This window comes from Somniosus microcephalus, chromosome 30, assembly GCF_052327205.1.
Source record: "Somniosus microcephalus isolate GS21.2 chromosome 30, FLI_Smic_1.0, whole genome shotgun sequence".
NCBI classification, from domain to species: domain Eukaryota; kingdom Metazoa; phylum Chordata; class Chondrichthyes; order Squaliformes; family Somniosidae; genus Somniosus; species Somniosus microcephalus.
The window spans coordinates 42800180-42817574 of NC_141016.1; the positions used below are offsets into that span (position 1 = coordinate 42800180).

Below are 17395 nucleotides of genomic sequence, written 5' to 3' on the forward strand. Positions count from 1 at the left end.
GACTGCAGCACCTGGGGAACTGTAACCCAACAAGATAAATACCTTCAGGAGCGGAAAATATTGGAACCGGTTATCGAATCAAACCTCACACTAACTGCTTTTATATTTTCTTGACAGTAAATGTGGCTCGTACCCTCCTGAAAGCTGCCTCTTCAGTTTAATTGGCAATGTGGGTGCTTTTATGGGTAAATCATCTGCTTGTTCATTACTGGGAGAGGCTACTGGACTGTAGCTTACTGGGAAACAGGGTAAACCTGATGCGCTATCAATTACTCAAAAGACTGAGGTTAAGCGAGTAACTAACAGGCTTTTATTAACAAGAGAATGAAGGTGTGCCTCGAGTGGTCGACCAGTCCAGAATACAGAGGGACTGTGGAGCAGTCACCTTTATACCTGGACTCGTGGGAGGAGTCAGCCGAGGCATGTACAGACATGTACACAGTGGAATACAAACACTCATACAGGCAGGTATAACAGTGGTTTACCACATTCACCCCTTGTTTAAAAATGAGTCCGGCGGGGTGAAGTGTATTAAAAGTTTGTGTATTGGAGTCTCTCCGGAGGTCTTGTCTGCCGCTGTGATCGACGTGGCGACGGCAGGGGTAGTGAAGCTTCCGGCATCGAGTCCCACGTAGGCTGGGGCACTGGTGTGTAGTCCTCGTGGGTGTCGAGCGGGTCGTGGGGCCCAGGCGTGCCGTCTGCTGGGGCTGGGTATTGGATCGTGGGGGGTGGTGGTAGTGGGTGGTGGGTTACTGGGGCCCCCGAGGGTGCGAGGTCTCGTATGGAGACTGTGTCCTCCCGCCCGTCCGGGTACGCAATGTAAGCGTACTGGGGGTTGGCGTGGAGGAGGTCGACCCTCTCGACCAGGGGGTCCGTTTAATGGGTCCTCACTTGTCTTCTCAGTAGGACCAGCCCTGGGGACGTCAGCCATGGCGGTAGCGATGTCCCCGATGTGGACTTCCTTGGGAAGACAAACATTTTCTCATGAGGGGTGGCGTTAGTGGCAGTGCAGAGCAGTGACCGAATAGAGTGGAGCGCATCGGGGAGCACATCCTGCCAGCGGGAGGTCGGGAGGCCCCTAGACTTTAAGGCTGGCAGGGCGGCCTTCCAAACTGTCGCATTCTCTCTTTCCACCTGCCCGTTCCCCCGGGGGTTGTAACTGGTGGTCCTGCTTGTGGCAATACCCCTAGCGAGCAGGTACTGGCGGAGTTTGTCGCTCATAAACGATGAGCCCCGGTCGCTATGGATATAGCTGGGGAAACCGAACAGGGTGACGAGGTCGTTTAGACATTTAATGACCGTGGCACTGGTCATGTCCGGGCAGGGGATGGCGAACGGGAAACGGGAGTACTCATCAATAATGTTGAGGAAGTACACATTACGGTCGGAGGAGGGGAGAGGCCCTTTAAAATCAACGCTCAGGCGCTCGAAGGGGCGAGTGGCTTTTATCAGGTGAGCCCTGTCTGGTCTATAAAAGTGCGGTTTGCACTCAGCGCAGACTTGGCAGTTCCTGGTCATGGTCCTGACCTCCTCAATGGAGTAAGGCAGGTTGCGGGCCTTGATGAAGTGGAAGAACCTGGTGACCCCCGGGTGGCAGAGGTCATTGTGGAGGGCCCACAGTCTATCGATCTGCGCGCTGGCGCAGGTGCCACGCGATAGAGCATCCGGGGGTTCATTGAGCTTCCCGGGCCGGTACAAGATCTCGTAATTGTAGGTGGAAAGTTCGATTCTCCACCTCAAGATCTTGTCGTTTTTGATTTTGCCCCTCTGCTTGTTGTTAAACATAAAAGCAACTGAACGCTGGTCAGTGAGCAGGGTAAATCGTTTTCCAGCCAGGTAGTGCCTCCAATGACGCACAGCCTCCACAATAGCCTGGGTCTCCTTCTCAACAGCGGAGTGTCTGGTCTCCGGGCCCTGGAGGGTTCGTGAAAAGAAGGCCACGGGTCTCCCCGCCTGATTAAGGGTAGCAGCCAGGGCAAAGTCGGACGCGTCGCTTTCCACCTGGAAGGGGATGGATTCGTCCACTGCGTGCATGGTGGCTTTGGCAATGTCCTCCTTGATACGGTGGAAGGCTAAGCGGGCCTCTGCCGTCAAGGGAAAAGAGGTGGACTTGATCAGCGGACGGGCCTTGTCCGCATAGTAGGGGACCCACTGGGCGTAATAGGAGAAAAACCCTAGGCACCTCTTCAGGGCCTTGAGGCAGTGGGGCAGTGGGAGTTCCATAAGGGGACGCATCCGGTCGGGGTAGGGGCCGATGACTCCGTGTTCCACAACACAGCCAAGGATGGCGAGGCGGGTTGTGCGGAATATGCACTTCTCCTTGTTATACGTCAGGTTCAGGAGTTGGGCGGTGCAGAGGAATTTTTCGAGGTTTGCGTCATGGTCCTACAAGTCATGGCCGCAGATTGTCACATTGTCCAGATATGGGAAAGTGGCCTGCAATGCATTTTGATCGACCATCCGGTCCATCTCCCTTTGGAAGACAGAGACCCCGTTGGTGACGCCAAAGGGAACCCTAAGGAAGTGATAGAGGCGGCCGTTTGCCTCAAAGGCAGTATACTGGCGGTCCTCAGGGCGGATAGGGAGCTGGTGGAACGCTGATTTCAGGTCAATGGTCGAGAAGACGCGGTACTGCGCGATCTGGTTGACGATATCAGCTATGCGGGGCAGTGGGTAAGCGTCCAGCAGGGTGTAGCGATTTATTTTCTGGCTGTAGTCGATTACCAGGCGCTGCTTCTCGCCGGTCTTAACGACCACAACCTGGGCTCGCCAGGGGCTGGTGCTGCCCTCAATAATCCCCTCCTTCAGGAGCCGCTCCACTTCGGTTTTAATGAAAACCCTGTCCCCGGCACTGTATCGCCTGCTCTTTGTGGCGATGGGCTTACAGTCGGGGGTGAGGTTAGCAAACAGTGGGTGGGGGGGGTGACTCTGAGTGTGGAGAGGTTGTACCTGGTGCGCGGCGGGCAATTTGGAAGCTGCTGGCTGCGGACTGTGAGTGGGGGGAGGGGTCCACCGTACGCCATCGTAACACTTTTAAGGTGGCACTGGAAATCTAACCCCAGTAGGACGGCAGCGCAGAGGTGGGGCAGGACCAGAAGTTTAAAATTATCGTACACAGTCCCGTCTACTAAGAGTGTCACCACGCAGTAGCCGCCAATGTCCGCCGACTGGGACTCGGAGGCCATAGAAATCCGCTGGTGCGCAGGCAGGACTGGGAGAGAGCAACGCCGCACCGTGTCGGGGTGGATGAAGCTCTCCGTGCTCCCAGAGTCAAAAAGGCAGATTGTTTCATGACCATTTACCTTAATGTCCATTGTGGACCGGGCCAGTTGGTGCGGTCTCGCTTGGTCCAGCGTAACGGAGGCCAGCGTAGGGGTCGGTGTGTCGTTGCAGGTATCAGATGAGGCGGTGTTGGGGGCCAAGATGGTGGCTGGCGTCCAAGATGGCGGTGTCCATGATCCCCATGTGGCTGGAGGTGTCCAAAATGGCTGCTGTTCCGGTGGTTCGCACATGGCTGGGGAGGCCCAAGATGGCGGCCCGCGCGGCCCACACGCGGCGCTGCTGGGGTTCGGGGTGGCTTTGGCCCTGCAGACGCTGGCGTAGTGTCCCTTCTTCCCGCAGCCCAAGCAGATCGCATTTTTCGCCGGGCAGCGCGCTCTGGGGTGTTTGGCCTGGCCACAGAAGTAGCATTTCTGGCCTTGGGACACTGCTGCGGTAGTTGGGCCGTTGCTGGGATGTGGCTGGGGTGGCACGGCGCTATGAGACGGTCCTACCGTGTCCCAGGCTGTCGTTCCCCGCGGCGTCCACGGTGCAGAGGAGTAGGCATCCATGCCCCGGTAGGCTGTGTCCAATGATAGTGCGAGTTCAGAGGCCTTGTTGAGGTCGAGGTCACTCTGCTCCAACAGTCGCTGTCGGGTGTAATTGGACCTGTGGCCCGCCACAAAAGCATCCCGGATAAGTTCCTCTGTGTACACGGCGGCCTTTACATCCTTACAACCACAGGCCCGGCCAAGCACAGACAGTGCCTGAAGGTATTCCTCGGTCGATTCCCCAGGTTGTTGTTTACGACTCCCCAGGAGGTGCCTGGCATACACCTCGTTCACTGGGCGCGTGTACTGGTCTTTGAGGAGCTTGAGAGCAGCCGCGTACGAGGTCGTGTCCTGGATGACCGAGTACGCTCGGTGGTTCACTTTGGAGATCAGGACATCCAGTTTGTCCTCATCCGATTTGACCGTTGCAGCGGAGGCAATCAGGAATTTTCCAAAGCACTTAAGCCAGTGAGCAAACTTGGTGGATGCGTCCGCCTCCCGATGGTCTAAGTCCAGGCATGCTGGTGTGAGGATCTTCTCCATTATAAAAAATCTTCTTAATAAAATTGATGCGCTATCAATTACTCAAAAGACTGAGGTTAAGCGAGTAACTAACAGGCTTTTATTAACAAGGGAATGAATGTGTGCCTCGAGTGGTCGACCAGTCCAGAATACAGAGGGACTGTGGAGCAGTCACCTTTATACCTGGACTCGAGGGAGGAGTCAGCCGAGGCATGTACAGACATGTACACAGTGGAATACAAACACACACACAGGCAGGTATAACAGTGGTTTACCACATTGATACTCACTTCTAAGCTCTGGTATGAAAAATGGCCACTTGTGAGGGATGTGGGTAGACTGCAGCACCTGGGGAACTGTAACCCAACAAGATAAATACCTTCAGGAGCGGAAAATATTGGAACCGGTTATCGAATCAAACCTCACACTAACTGCTTTTATATTTTCTTGACAGTAAATGTGGCTCGTACCCTCCTGAAAGCTGCCTCTTCAGTTTAATTGGCAATGTGGGTGCTTTTATGGGTAAGTCATCTGCTTGTTCATTACTGGGAGAGGCTACTGGACTGTAGCTTACTGGGAAACAGGGTAAACCTTTATTACTTCCATTCTGAATCAGTTATTCCTGTCACTTTTGATCACTTGTTTCAGTGGAAAATCAATTTCCCTGCAGAGGCTGAGCAATGGCTGAGGTTGGAAGTGGGGCTGTTGCTAAGCTGCCTTCGTCCCATGGTGCTTTTGAATACTGACCAATGGTTTCACCATAGAACGAGATATATTGTCATAGATTCTGTCCCGACCTTGGACCAAAAGCTAATGGTAGCAGCTCCAAAGCCACTTAATCTGAAATGGAATGTTACCACCGACCAGCTTTGGGAGTTTTCCGAGTTTGTATGGCTCAGTACTACATCACATGATGCACTGAACCATGAGAGCGAGGGGGAGGGGAAACTACCTTGAATGGCTAAGTTGGTAAATTCACCACCTAGTGTATACCTGAGTCTCTCAGATAAAGGTAACCCCTGGTTTGAACCCTGTCTGTGCTCCAGAGAATTACAGCACAGAAACAGGCCATTTGGCCCAACTAGTCAATGCCAGTGTTTGTACTCCACACGAGCCTCCTACTATCAAATTACCCTTTCCACCTTGCTCCTGTATCCCTCTATTCTCTTCACCCTCATGTCTGCAGCAAGCCTCCCCTTAAATATGTCAATGCTCTCTGCTTCAACCACTCCATGTGGCAGCGAGTTCCACATTCTCACCACTCGCTATGGAAAGAAATACCTCCTCATTTTTTTGATTTGATCTGTTCGTGGCTATCTTATATTAATGCCCCCTTGTTTTGGACTTGCCCACAAGTGGAAGCAGTGTTGACAACAACAACAACTTGTATTTATATAGTGCCTTTAACGTAGTAAAATGTCCCAAGGCACTTCACAGGTTTGTTATAAAAGAAAATTTGACACCGAGCCACATAATGAGATATTAGGACAGCTGACTAAAAACTTGGTCAAAGAGGTAGGTTTTCAGGAGCATCTTAAAGGAGGTAAGCGAGGTGGAGAGGTTTAGGCCGGGAATTCCAGAGCTTAGGCTGAAGGCACGGCCACCAATGGTGGAGCGATTAAAATCGGGGATGTTCAAACGGCCAGATTTGGAGGAGCGCAGATATCTCGGAGGGTTGAGGGGCTGGAGAACATTACAGAGATGGAGAGGGACGAGGCCATGGAGGGATTTGAAAACACGCATGAGAGTTTCAAAATGAAGACGTTGCTTAACCGAGAGCCAGTGTAGGTCAGCAAGCTCCGGGGTGATGGGTGAACGGGACTTGGGGCGAGTTAGGACACGGGCAGCAGAGTTTTGGATGAGCTCAAGTTTCCGAAGGGTAGAACATGGGAGACCGGCCAGGAGTGCGGTGGAATAGTCAAGTCTAGAGATAACAGTCATGTTGGAGGTGCTATCCACTGAGCCCTTCCGGAAAGTGTGCGCGGCACAGTCACTCAACGCCTCAAATTAAACATTTTCATCCCTTTTTTAAATCCCTTCACAGCCTTGCCCCTCATCCATCTATAACCTTCTCCAGCCCTACTATCCACCGGCGCGCGCTCGTTCTCTGACACTGGTCTCTTTGCACTCCCCTCGACCCACCATTGGCGCCGTTCCTTCAGCTGTCTCGGTCCGAAGCTCTGGAATTTCCTCCCTAAATCCCTCCGCTTTTCCGCCTTGCCACCTCCCTCTCCTTTGAGGACCCTCCTTAAACCACCCCTTTCACCAAGCATTTGGTGACCCCATCTAATGGATCCTTCTTTAGCTCGCTGTCCATTTTTTTCTGATTACGCCTCTGTGAAGCACGTTGGGATGTTTTTCTCTGTTAAAGGCGCTATATAAATGGAAGTTGTTGTTTTGGGTGTTGGTGTCAGACAGCTGCAGTGCTCACCTCATGGCTCACATTGACTGTCCAATCTCAAATGTGAAGAATAGGCACTTGGATAAGGTATAGAGGGCACCCATAAAACTACATCAACATGTGTCTGACATCAGCAGAGGAGTGAGAAAATCTCGAAGGGAATGCTGGTGCATGCTTTGGCAGCACCGATCATTAGAGACTGCAGGGGCATCGTGCGGAATTATTTATCTTCATGCCTGCATCCACGGCCCATAACTGTATTTTCTTTACTTTAAAATTGAATATTTGGCACTAAATTAAGAAGTGTTGTAAGGAATAGAGTGCAGGAGGTTTTACACTGTATCTAACCCCATGCTGTACCTGCCCTGGGAGAGTTTGATGGGACAGTGTAGAGGGAGCTTTACTCTGTATCTAGCCCGTGCTACACCTGCCCTGGGAGTGTTTGATGGGACAGTGTAGAGGGAGCTTTACTCTGTATCTAACCCGTGCTGTACCTGCCCTGGGAGTGTTTGATGGGAGAGTGTAGAGGGAGCTTTACTCTGTATCTAACCCGTGCTGTACCTGCCCTGGGAGTGTTTGATGGGACAGTGTAGAGGGAGCTTTACTCTGTATCTAACCCGTGCTGTACCTGCCCTGGGAGTGTTTGATGGGACAGTGTAGAGGGAGCTTTACTCTGTATCTAACCCGTGCTGTACCTGCCCTGGGAGTGTTTGATGGGAGATTGTAGAGGGAGCTTTATTCTGTATCTAACCCCGTGCTGTACCTGCCCTGGGAGTGTTTGATGGGAGAGTGTAGAGGGAGCTTTACTCTATCTAACCTGTGTTGTATCTGAACTAGAGGTGGAAGTGCTTGAAGGGGTGGCTTGATAGGGCATCAAAGAGGGAGGTTTAGTTTGCATTTATCCAAGGCTGGATCAGAACCTGGAGTGCTGGGTGATGACAGTGAGACCCAGAAATATTTAATTTCCCTACATGATGTGACTCAAATTGATTAATGCAAAAATTCTCCAAAAAAGCTTAAGCTGATCAGGGGGGATGTGAGAGAAAACTTTTTTACGTAGCGAGTGGGGAGGACCTGGAACTCGCTGCCGACGGAAGTGGTGAAAGTGGAGACACTCAATGTTTTCAAGGGGAGAGTGGATAGGCACTTGAGGGCAATAAACTTGCAGGGCTACGGGGATAGAGTGGGGAGTGGGACAATGGATTGCTCTACAGAGAGACTCGATGGGCCGAATGGCCTCCTTCTGTGCCTCTATGACTCTGACTGTTTATGTCTAAGGATACGAACTGTCCCAACTATCGCCCGTGTCCAGTGATGGGACTGTCCCAACTGTCGCTCGTGTCCAGTGATGGGACTGTCCCAACTATCGCCCGTGTCCAGTGATGGGACTGTCCCAACTATCGCCCGTGTCCAGTGATGGGACTGTCCCAACTATCGCCCGTGGCCAGTAATGGGACTGTCCCAACTATCGCCCGTGTCCAGTGATGGGACTGTCCCAACTATCGCCCGTGTCCAGTGATGGGACTGTCCCAACTATCGCCCGTGGCCAGTAATGGGACTGTCCGAACTATCGCCCATGTCCAGTGATGGGACTGTCCCGACTATTGCCCGTGGCCAGTAATGGGACTGTCCGAACTATCGCCCATGTCCAGTGGTGGGTCTGTCCCGACTATCGCCCGTGTCCAGTGATGGGACTGTCCCAACTATCGCCCGTGGCCAGTAATGGGACTGTCCCGACTATCGCCCGTGTCCAGTGATGGGACTGTCCCAACTATTGCCCGTGGCCAGTAATGGGACTGTCCCAACTATCGCCCGTGTCCAGTGATGGGACTGTCCCAACTATCGCCCGTGGCCAGTGATGGGACTGTCCCAACTATCGCCCGTGTCCAGTAATGGGACTGTCCGAACTATCGCTATTGTCCAGTGATGGGTCTGTCCCATCGCCCGTGTCCAGTGAGAGGAACTGTCCCAACCAGGTGCAACGTTCCTTATAAGCTGCGCGGCCGTTCAGCAGTGTCGGTCCCGCGCAGCCCAGGACCAGCTTTTTCAATGTTAAATATGCGCTAAACTGTGAATGGGCTGTACAGCTCCTTAAAGGGGCCGAGCACCCAACAAAAATTAGGGGGAACATTGACAAGGTGTGTGGCTCGTACTAGAGAGGAGTGGTCACTTGGGTGAGTTGTTACAGCTGTACCCTGTCCGTAAATAAGTAATGCAGCATTTTCAAACACACACCAAGACCTCTTCGGCAGCACCTCCTGAACCCGCGACCTCTACCACCTAGAAGGACAAGGGCAGCAGGCGCATGGGAACACCACCACCTCCAGGTCACACACCATCCTTACTTGGACATTATTGGTCGTTCCTTCATCGCCGCTGGGTCAAAATCCTGGTACTCCCTCCCTGACAGCACTGTGGGAGTACCTTCACCACACGGACTGCAGCGATTCAAGAAGGCGGCTCACCACCACCTGCTTAAGGGCCATTAGGGATGGGCTATAAATGCTGGCCTTATTCGCAACACCCACGTCCCCCAGAATGAATTTTTTTTAAAGTATGTTGAATTCAATTTTCTAACTTGCCATGGTGGCGGCTGAACTCACAATCCTGGTGTTGCTCGTACAGTACCATGACCATACTCATTCATGCACACTCTCAGCTGCATTCAGCAGAGAGCCAGTTCGGGAAAAAAATGTGCACATTTGAGAGGTATCAGGAGTTACAATGCCTGGATAAATTTTGTTATTGTTGGATCAAGGCAACAATTAATTCTGAAACAGTAATAAAAATGGTCTATTTCGACATTATAAACGGCTCTAGCGCACACGCGTACATCAGGCAAATATGTAAAAAGACAGTAGGTCGGTGTAAATTCCCGGAAGCCGAGTCTCAACTTGTTTGACGGGAAGGACGAGGCGTAGGGGAAATCCAGCGCTGCTCCGGGTCCAGAATAGCAGCAGCCAGTCTCGCAGTGGGACAGAGCGAGGGACAGAGAGCAGTGACCAGCAGCAATGGTGAGTAACGTGTGGACCCTCACTTTGATTGTCAGCCTGTGCCACCTCGGGCTCTCGCTAGCATTTCTAGCTATGATCAAAAAGAAACTGAAAGTACAAGATCACAAGCACTCGGGGTCAGTTTAAAGGACGATCGAGATGATCGAAAGTTAAACAAGGTGCTGACTCGGCTCTCCCGGACAGCTCCTGCTCGGGGCTGTTGACTCCCACCTTTATTTTGTTGTGTATTCGGTTCTGTGCTGGAAGGTGCTGGTTAAATTGAGTTGATAATCTGCCCCCGAAAAGAAACAGAAAGCAGTGGGCACGATGCAGTTAAACTGCTCTCGGGGTTGTATTTAAAGAGAGACTGACAGGGGAGGTCGACTGCTGTGGGACCGGGCCTAAACGAGACTATTCTCATGCTGTATATCTGCTTCAGTGTCCCTGGACTGGGCTAGCTCGGGAGTGCAAAGTCAGACACACCTGAGCACGATCCAGACTGGAAAGTGAACAGTGGGTGGAGAACAGCATTGGGGTTGGCTGCCTTGCTCTCCCCATGGTTGAATGGCCTGCCAACATTCACTGTCTAACTTGAAGAACGGGCATTTGGGTGGCTGTCGCCTGTGGAACCGTACCCCAGTGACAGGCAGTCGTCTGGGCATAGAAAGCCAGTTTGTTCAATAATTTGCTGATTTTTAAATGCTCTGCAAGTTTAATCACTGCTGTAGTTTAACAGGATGTGCTGGCTTGCTTGATAACAGGAAAGATGAAAGGGTGAATTTATATACATTTGTGCATTGAGTTAAAAGCACCAGTCCCTCCAGTGTTGTCACCAAGGTTTCAGTAAGTGGACGGGTACATGTGGGAAATGTTTACACAGCCACACTTCAGTTGGTTTATCACTAGGATCAGTGTAACGGTGAGTGCGCTAACATTTTTTACCTGAACTAAAAAAAGCCCAGCACGATAATTCCAGATTCGAATCTTTCCAAATATGGGCTTTGTCTGGATTTGAGCTGGATAACACTGGGGTGAAGTACTGGTGGGGACAGGTCTGTCCCTGGGGGTAGGAGCTGTAAAGTCCGCACCTCAATAATACACGGACTTCGGGAGAACAATTCAACAGGTATTTTACTGAACAGAGGGTAACATCAGACTGAAGTACAGAAGCCTGCTAGGGCCTTTTATACAGGGGTGGTCACTGCCGGTACTGCAGTATAAAATCAGTTCTTCTCTTAAAGGTACATACACAACAGGAGCAATTAGAGGGGTTGAATTCTGAGCATCAGACAGGAAGTGTACTGCACAACATTGGAGCATGTCGGGTTAAGTGTGACTTTTCCTCTGGTGCTTTGACACTAATACTCAAAACAGTCTGAACTGATTTGATAACCATGCAAAAAGACAGGACAATGAAAAACCGAGAATGCTGGAAAGAGACATTTAAAAAAACGGAAAATACTGGAAGTATAGTGCAGGTGGATCAGCTTCTGGAAGAGAGGATAGAATAGTGTTCTGGGCGGGGTCCTTTGTCAGCACTCAGGCTTTTAAATGTTGGTCTGGAGTACTGCACGCAGTTTTGGGCACTAACCCTTCGCCCAGTTGAAAAGAAACCTTTGACTGTTTTCACTGTCCTTGTCACTTCTCTTTAAACAGAAACCGACACACAGAATAAGCACAATAACTCTGGTATCGGGTCCTAAACCAAAACACTGTGCCCTGAAAAAATTGTCAAGTGCTTTCAGACAAACCCGAAGAAAGCCCAGCCACGGTTACAGCACCCGAAAGCAGCTTAATCACTGGTGACGTTGAATTAGGACAAAAAACAAATAGAAAGTTGTAGCTCTCGCTCCTCAATGGTGAGCTGCTGGTGCAACCCCCATGGATAGCAGCAAAAATAAAGCACCAAAACAAATAGCAAGAGAAAAGTGTCAGCTAGACTGACTTTTATCATCAATGTCTGGAGAAAGACCAGACAACACTGTCGGGGGAGGCCTAGAACAGAGGATTCTAAACCCCAAGAAGCTCAGTATGGAGCTTGCAAACCATGTATTACTTCCCTATGCAGAGTTTGCGTAGTCTAATATTCACTGTAAATATATTTATTATTTGCTGCTATTTATTCAGAAGGTGTTTGTAATACTGGACCTGCTGTCAAATGTACCTACACACCAAGCATCGGCATTTTTGAGGACATAAGGTGCAATGCTCACTTACAAGAGTACTTGGAGACACAAAAGCCAAAGATATATTCGAAGTAAAAAGACTCAAAACATAACATCCTTCAGTGAACATTTTTGAATTAATGCTGTCAATTCCCTTCATAATCTTGAAAACATCAACTAATCATCTCAAAGACTCCTTATCCTCCCTCTTTACTTCCTTGTATAGGGTCATTAGGGAAGCTCCACATTTGTGATTGTCCGAATTTCCAGCCTCAGCTGTGTGTGGTTTTTGGGGGGCTGGGGGTGGGGGAGGGGGAGGAGGGAGCTGTTTCCTTGAGGGAAAGAACGACAATCATTCCCTACCGCCTTACCATGAACTTTCTCGGCTCTTTCTGAAATTCTTATTGTGATTTGATTTCTTGTAGGGTACGAATAATTTGGATAAAATTAGAAAAATGCAGAAAGACACAGAGGATGTCATGGAGGTCATGGTTGTAAATGTTGAAAAAGTAAAGGATCGAGGAGGCAAACTGGAAGCTCTGGATGACAGAGCTGAACAGCTGCTGGAAGCTGTGAGTAACTCTGTATTTATGTTAGAATCTCCGCTTGCTTCCATAGTCTTCATTTAGATAAAATCCATCACAAGCAACTATAAAACCATTCATTTGACTTCAATCCGTGCAAAATAATGGAATCAATTATCAGGAGTGAATTTGAGGAGTATCTGTACAATAAATAACATAATAAACAGCAGTTGACATAGATTCAGACTAACCTTGACTTCTCTGCAAAAGTAGCAATCTGAGTGGACTGTGGTAAACCCTATTATGGGCTGTACCTGGACTTTCAAAAGGCCTTTGTCTAAGTTCTGCACAAAAGGCTATTAGTTATGCTCAAGTTCTTGTTAGAGAAGTTGGGGCCTAAATCCAATATAGTTGTACCCATTTTATGGACATAAAAGACTTTCAACTTGATTTCAGTTGAAGTGAAAATGGGCAGTTTCTACCACTGGCAGCGGATCCACAGTCCTGGCTTTCCATCTGGGTGGTAATTTGAAAATCTAATCCAAAATGTCCAACATTCTATTGGGCAATCAACACGCCCAATAGAATGTTGAACTACACACAGCCAAAACATTCGATCCCACAAGCAGCAATGAGATAAGTGACCACATTACTTGTTTTAGTGATATTAGTTAAAGGATAAATATTGGCCAGGACACCAGGAAAACTCCCCTGCTCTTCTTCGAATAGTGCCATGGGATCTTTTACATCTAAGGCTAAAGGGATCAAGGGATATGGGGAGAAGGCAGGGATGATCAGCCATGATCTCATTGAATGGCGGAGCAGGCTCGAAGGGCCGAATGGCCTACTCCTGCTCCTATCTTCTATGTCTATGTCTACAAAAGAGGGTAGACGTGCCTCAATTTAATGTTTCATCCAAAAGATGGCACCTCCAGCGGTGCAGCGCTCCCTCAGTACTGTACTGAAGTGTCAGCTTAGATTTTTGTGCTCAAGTCTCTGGAGTGGGACTTGAACCACAACCTTCTGACTCAGAGGTGAGAGCGCTGCCCACTGAGCCAAGGCTTACAAGTAGCGGGTCGATATTCACTGTCCATATTCCCACATGGCCAATTTGATGAGGCACTGGAGGGTGAGTGTATTAGGTGCTCCTTGGCCGATTTCCCTCTGTACGCTCCATCTACTACATGCTTTACATCCAAGTGCTAAACCTGCCTCCATGAATCTTGATCTTTTTCATAACCATTATATGTTGAATTTTCTGAAATATTTTGTGAAAATCCAAGTCTGTTATATGTATTAGACAGTCAGCCACCTCAATGTGAGACATCACCTGCTACTGTTCTTGTGGTCTATGCTCTCTTCACTTCAACAATGAGTTTCAGAATTTCAAATCTGTTATGTCAGTAGTCAAGTTTGGGGATTTCACTGATGGTGTGTGTTGATCTTCACAGAGTAAAGGTTTTAAGAAGACTACGAACAAAGTAGCTCAGCAAGAAAAGTTTAAAAACAGGAAATGGAAAATCATTTTGGGAGTGGTAATTGGTCTCGTTGTCCTCATCATCATCATCATCATAGTGATCGTTTTCGGTATTCCACAAAAAACGCCAGCCCCAACTCTTCTTGCCAAGGCTGAGGAAGGACAGTAACAACCATTGTGGCCTGGACTGCTGGTTACTTTGCAGAGTTAAGAAAAAAATGATCAATTGTTGCCGAGCCAACTCATGCACAAGGTGCTTCTAACTGTGGTACTTAGAAGCTAGAAACAAAACATCCAAGGAGCAACCACTGACACCATTAGCACATCGTTATTGCATTCTTTAATTATTTTGTTGTCTATCCATTACAAAAAATATAATCCAGTGCAGCTTTATTTTATATTTGAAATATATGGAATTTTTATCCAGAAAGGGCCTGTCAGATTCTCAGTTTTGCTGTATTCTGTCTCTCAAACCACCTGTGTGGACAGAGCCCATCCTGTGTACACGGACAACTTAATACCACTGCAACCAGTAAAATCAGGGTACGGTAGTGTAGTGGTTATGGTACTGAACTAAGAACCCAGAGGTCATGAGCTCCTATCCCACCATAACAAGTTGTAATACTGAATTCAACAAAAACTAGTAGTTTGTGTTCTGGCCCCAGAAAAATGACCATGAAAGCAGCTGGACTGTGGTAAAAATCCAACTGGTTCAACTAAGGGAATCTGCTACCCCTACCTGGTCTCACTACATTATATAGTTGACTCTTAATGTCCTCTGCAGCAAGCCAGGGCAAACTATAGATGGGTAATCAATGAAGCATTGCCAACATCGCCCACATCCTTAGAACAAATTAAAATTAAAATCGTGATTAGATTTTGTAGCATAATTATAGCAGGGAACTGGTTATCTGAGAAATGCCTTGAATTAGTTAGATTGAAGGATAAGAATATCCACAAGTTTTGTCTCTGCTCGTTTAACGTTCCCCCTTTAGTAGTTTTGAGCTTTACAGACCAGGAAGGTCCCAAGTACGATCCCAAGTCTGTATTGATGTAGCAGTGGAGCACGCTAAAACCGGCTTCAACACCTTAGGCTAGGGATGGAAGGGGGAAAAAGTCGTCTGCAACTGGCCTGTTGGAAAGTGCATGGGGGAAAAATTCAGTGGCCCCCCTTTGGGGTGCTAACGTTGCTAATTTTAGTGCCATGAAAAAGTTAGCGTCCCTGCGCCGTAAATTCAGTAGTAGCGCCCCAAGCAGGAGGTGCTACTGGAAGAGCTCCCCCTCCTCTTTGGGGCGTTACCAGTGAATTTTACGGTGCTACGTGCAACAGCGCCAGGCGCGTCGACATGTAGCACCGCGTCATTGCAGGCCTCCCCCCCTGATTAAAGGGGCGGGGCCTTGCACCGGGGCCCTGCTGAACCACCAGGAAGCGGGGTGCCGGGAAAAGAGCCCAGCACTCGAGGAGTGCCGGGCTGAGCGATCGCGGCTGGCACCCTGAAGAAAAAAAGGGGAAGGGGGCAGCCGCCATGGCTGCAAAAACGCCAGCCTGACCCTGCAGGGCATATCGTCTGGCAATAGTCGGGGCGCAACCCAAGGTTGTGGCCGGGGTGCTGCGCACGGCGATGACATCATCGCCGGCGGCACAGCACCACAGGGCACTACCCGCTACCGCCGCCGCTAACCTAACCTAGCGCCCGCTGAACGTAGGAGGCGCTGCGCCCAGGCGCTAAGGGCTTTGCGCCCCAACGGGAAGCACAAAGCAACCCAATTTATCCCATGTGTGTTGTGGGGAAAGGATTGGGCTCGACTGTGGCATTTGCCTGTAGGCACTCATTGTCCAGGCTCACACATGAAGAATGGCCACTTAAGTGAGGAACCAGAGCGCAGCTAGCCCGGTGTGACTATTCCCGCAAGAGTTGGCACCTCCAGGAGCGCAGGGGAGAAAACTGGAGGAAGAATGGAAAAGGTTCCCATTGACACCAGGTCATGTGTTCATTCTTCAACCAGCTTCTTGGAATGTTCATTTCTTAAACACAGATTCAAATGTATCTGACAAAGCTTGTAGTTTAATTGAGGAAGGAAAGAAAATGTTTGGTATTCACTTAGTGGTGTGTTTGTCAGCTTCACCTGGGTCCCTTCTAGCTCAGCTCAGCCTGTCAGCAATACTCAATCTCCTTTTTTAGATTGATCCCCACTCCTCTCTATTCTCTGTCAGCCAGAGATATGAAATTCTATAGGACTATCCTCAATCACCAACTCCCCCCGCAAAACCAATAGAAAATGCACTTTACAGGATGGGAGAGGTCTCCCCAATGATCCATCTCTTCCCCTCCCTCTTTTTAAGATTCGTCTTTGGGAAGAACCAATAGATTCTTGAAGTACAATTCCATCTTGTCCGCAAGTGTGATCACGACCTTGCTGTAAAACAGCCCACCAACACTTCACTGTCTACCGTACATATGAAGAGCGGTGGCTTACCCGTGGTCCTGAAGTGTGACCAGTGCCTGGAGGAACGCAGCTCAGTGAAGGAGTCTGTGCTGGCAGGACAAGAGGGGAGAAAACTGCAGGAGAAATAAGAAACAAAGATGAAGTAGCAAAACATTCCCTTCCTAATTAAACAGCCACTGAAGCAAAGTACCTCGAGAATTGAAAAAAGTTATAAAATAAAATGCAATGTATCAAACATTCTTTTAAAGTAAGAATGAGTTGAGTGTAAAGTACTGAAGCTGATTGCCATTTCAGATATGCTGTAATCAAAAAAATGTTTACTCCCATGGATATTGTAAAATAAAGAGTTCAAAGGAAAATGATGTACTTGCTGCAGTTAGAATTATAATCCTTGCAGAAAATGTTTCATTTGTTTTTCCCCATCAGAGAATAATTTGTTTTACTTATTTTACTTTTATCTTACACTCTTCCTCCTCACTGTAACCCCACTGTGTTGAAATCAAGACTAATCACATCACGTCTTGTGGTCTAATTATTTCTCAGAACATTAAAACTGTGGAGTTCCTCATCTCCCTCCGTCTTCCCTTCCTCCCACAACCGAAAACCCAACATGGCATCATCTAATTATTACTTCAAGATTCAACTTCTCTTTTACTCTCACTCTTTACACGTCCTGTACGATGGGCCTTGGCCTTTCACCTAGGTGTCTCAACAATGTGGGGTGGGTGGGGGGGGGGGAATCACCCAGCTCCTACATTGTTGTCCTTTGTCAGGAAGGCAACATTGTTTGACCGACAGACTTTTCACAGGTGCCGTCAGTCTCAATGCTTAGGCAGCTTGCCATGACGCATGTTGGAGCAAAGCCAGTGGAGCAAGGAACCGGCCCATTGCTCTGGGCAGTATTTCCCGTTTCCCTCAGAGACTCCTGACTCATCCCATTTTGTAGAACACTCAGTCCAACTGCCAATTAAGAGCCGGACGTTTTTGCCATTGAAGCTTCTGAGTCACGCTGTGACTGTATTTAATCATTGTTGTGGTAATTTTTAAAGGTGGCCT

The 17395-nt window shown here is 49.0% G+C and overlaps 1 protein-coding gene across 1 annotated transcript in view; it reads right to left on the reverse strand.

Annotated features, from left to right (window-relative positions):
- Positions 1-17062, reverse strand: part of LOC147098174 (vitamin K-dependent gamma-carboxylase-like) — a 287219-nt gene extending 270157 nt beyond the window's left edge. Inside the window, exon 1 of the mRNA XM_085971379.1 lies at positions 16370-17062. Within this exon, the coding sequence (XP_085827505.1) occupies positions 16370-16493 (124 nt within the window). The 5' untranslated portion in view covers positions 16494-17062. The remainder of the gene's footprint in view (positions 1-16369) is intronic.
- Between the last annotated feature and the right edge of the window lie 333 nt (positions 17063-17395).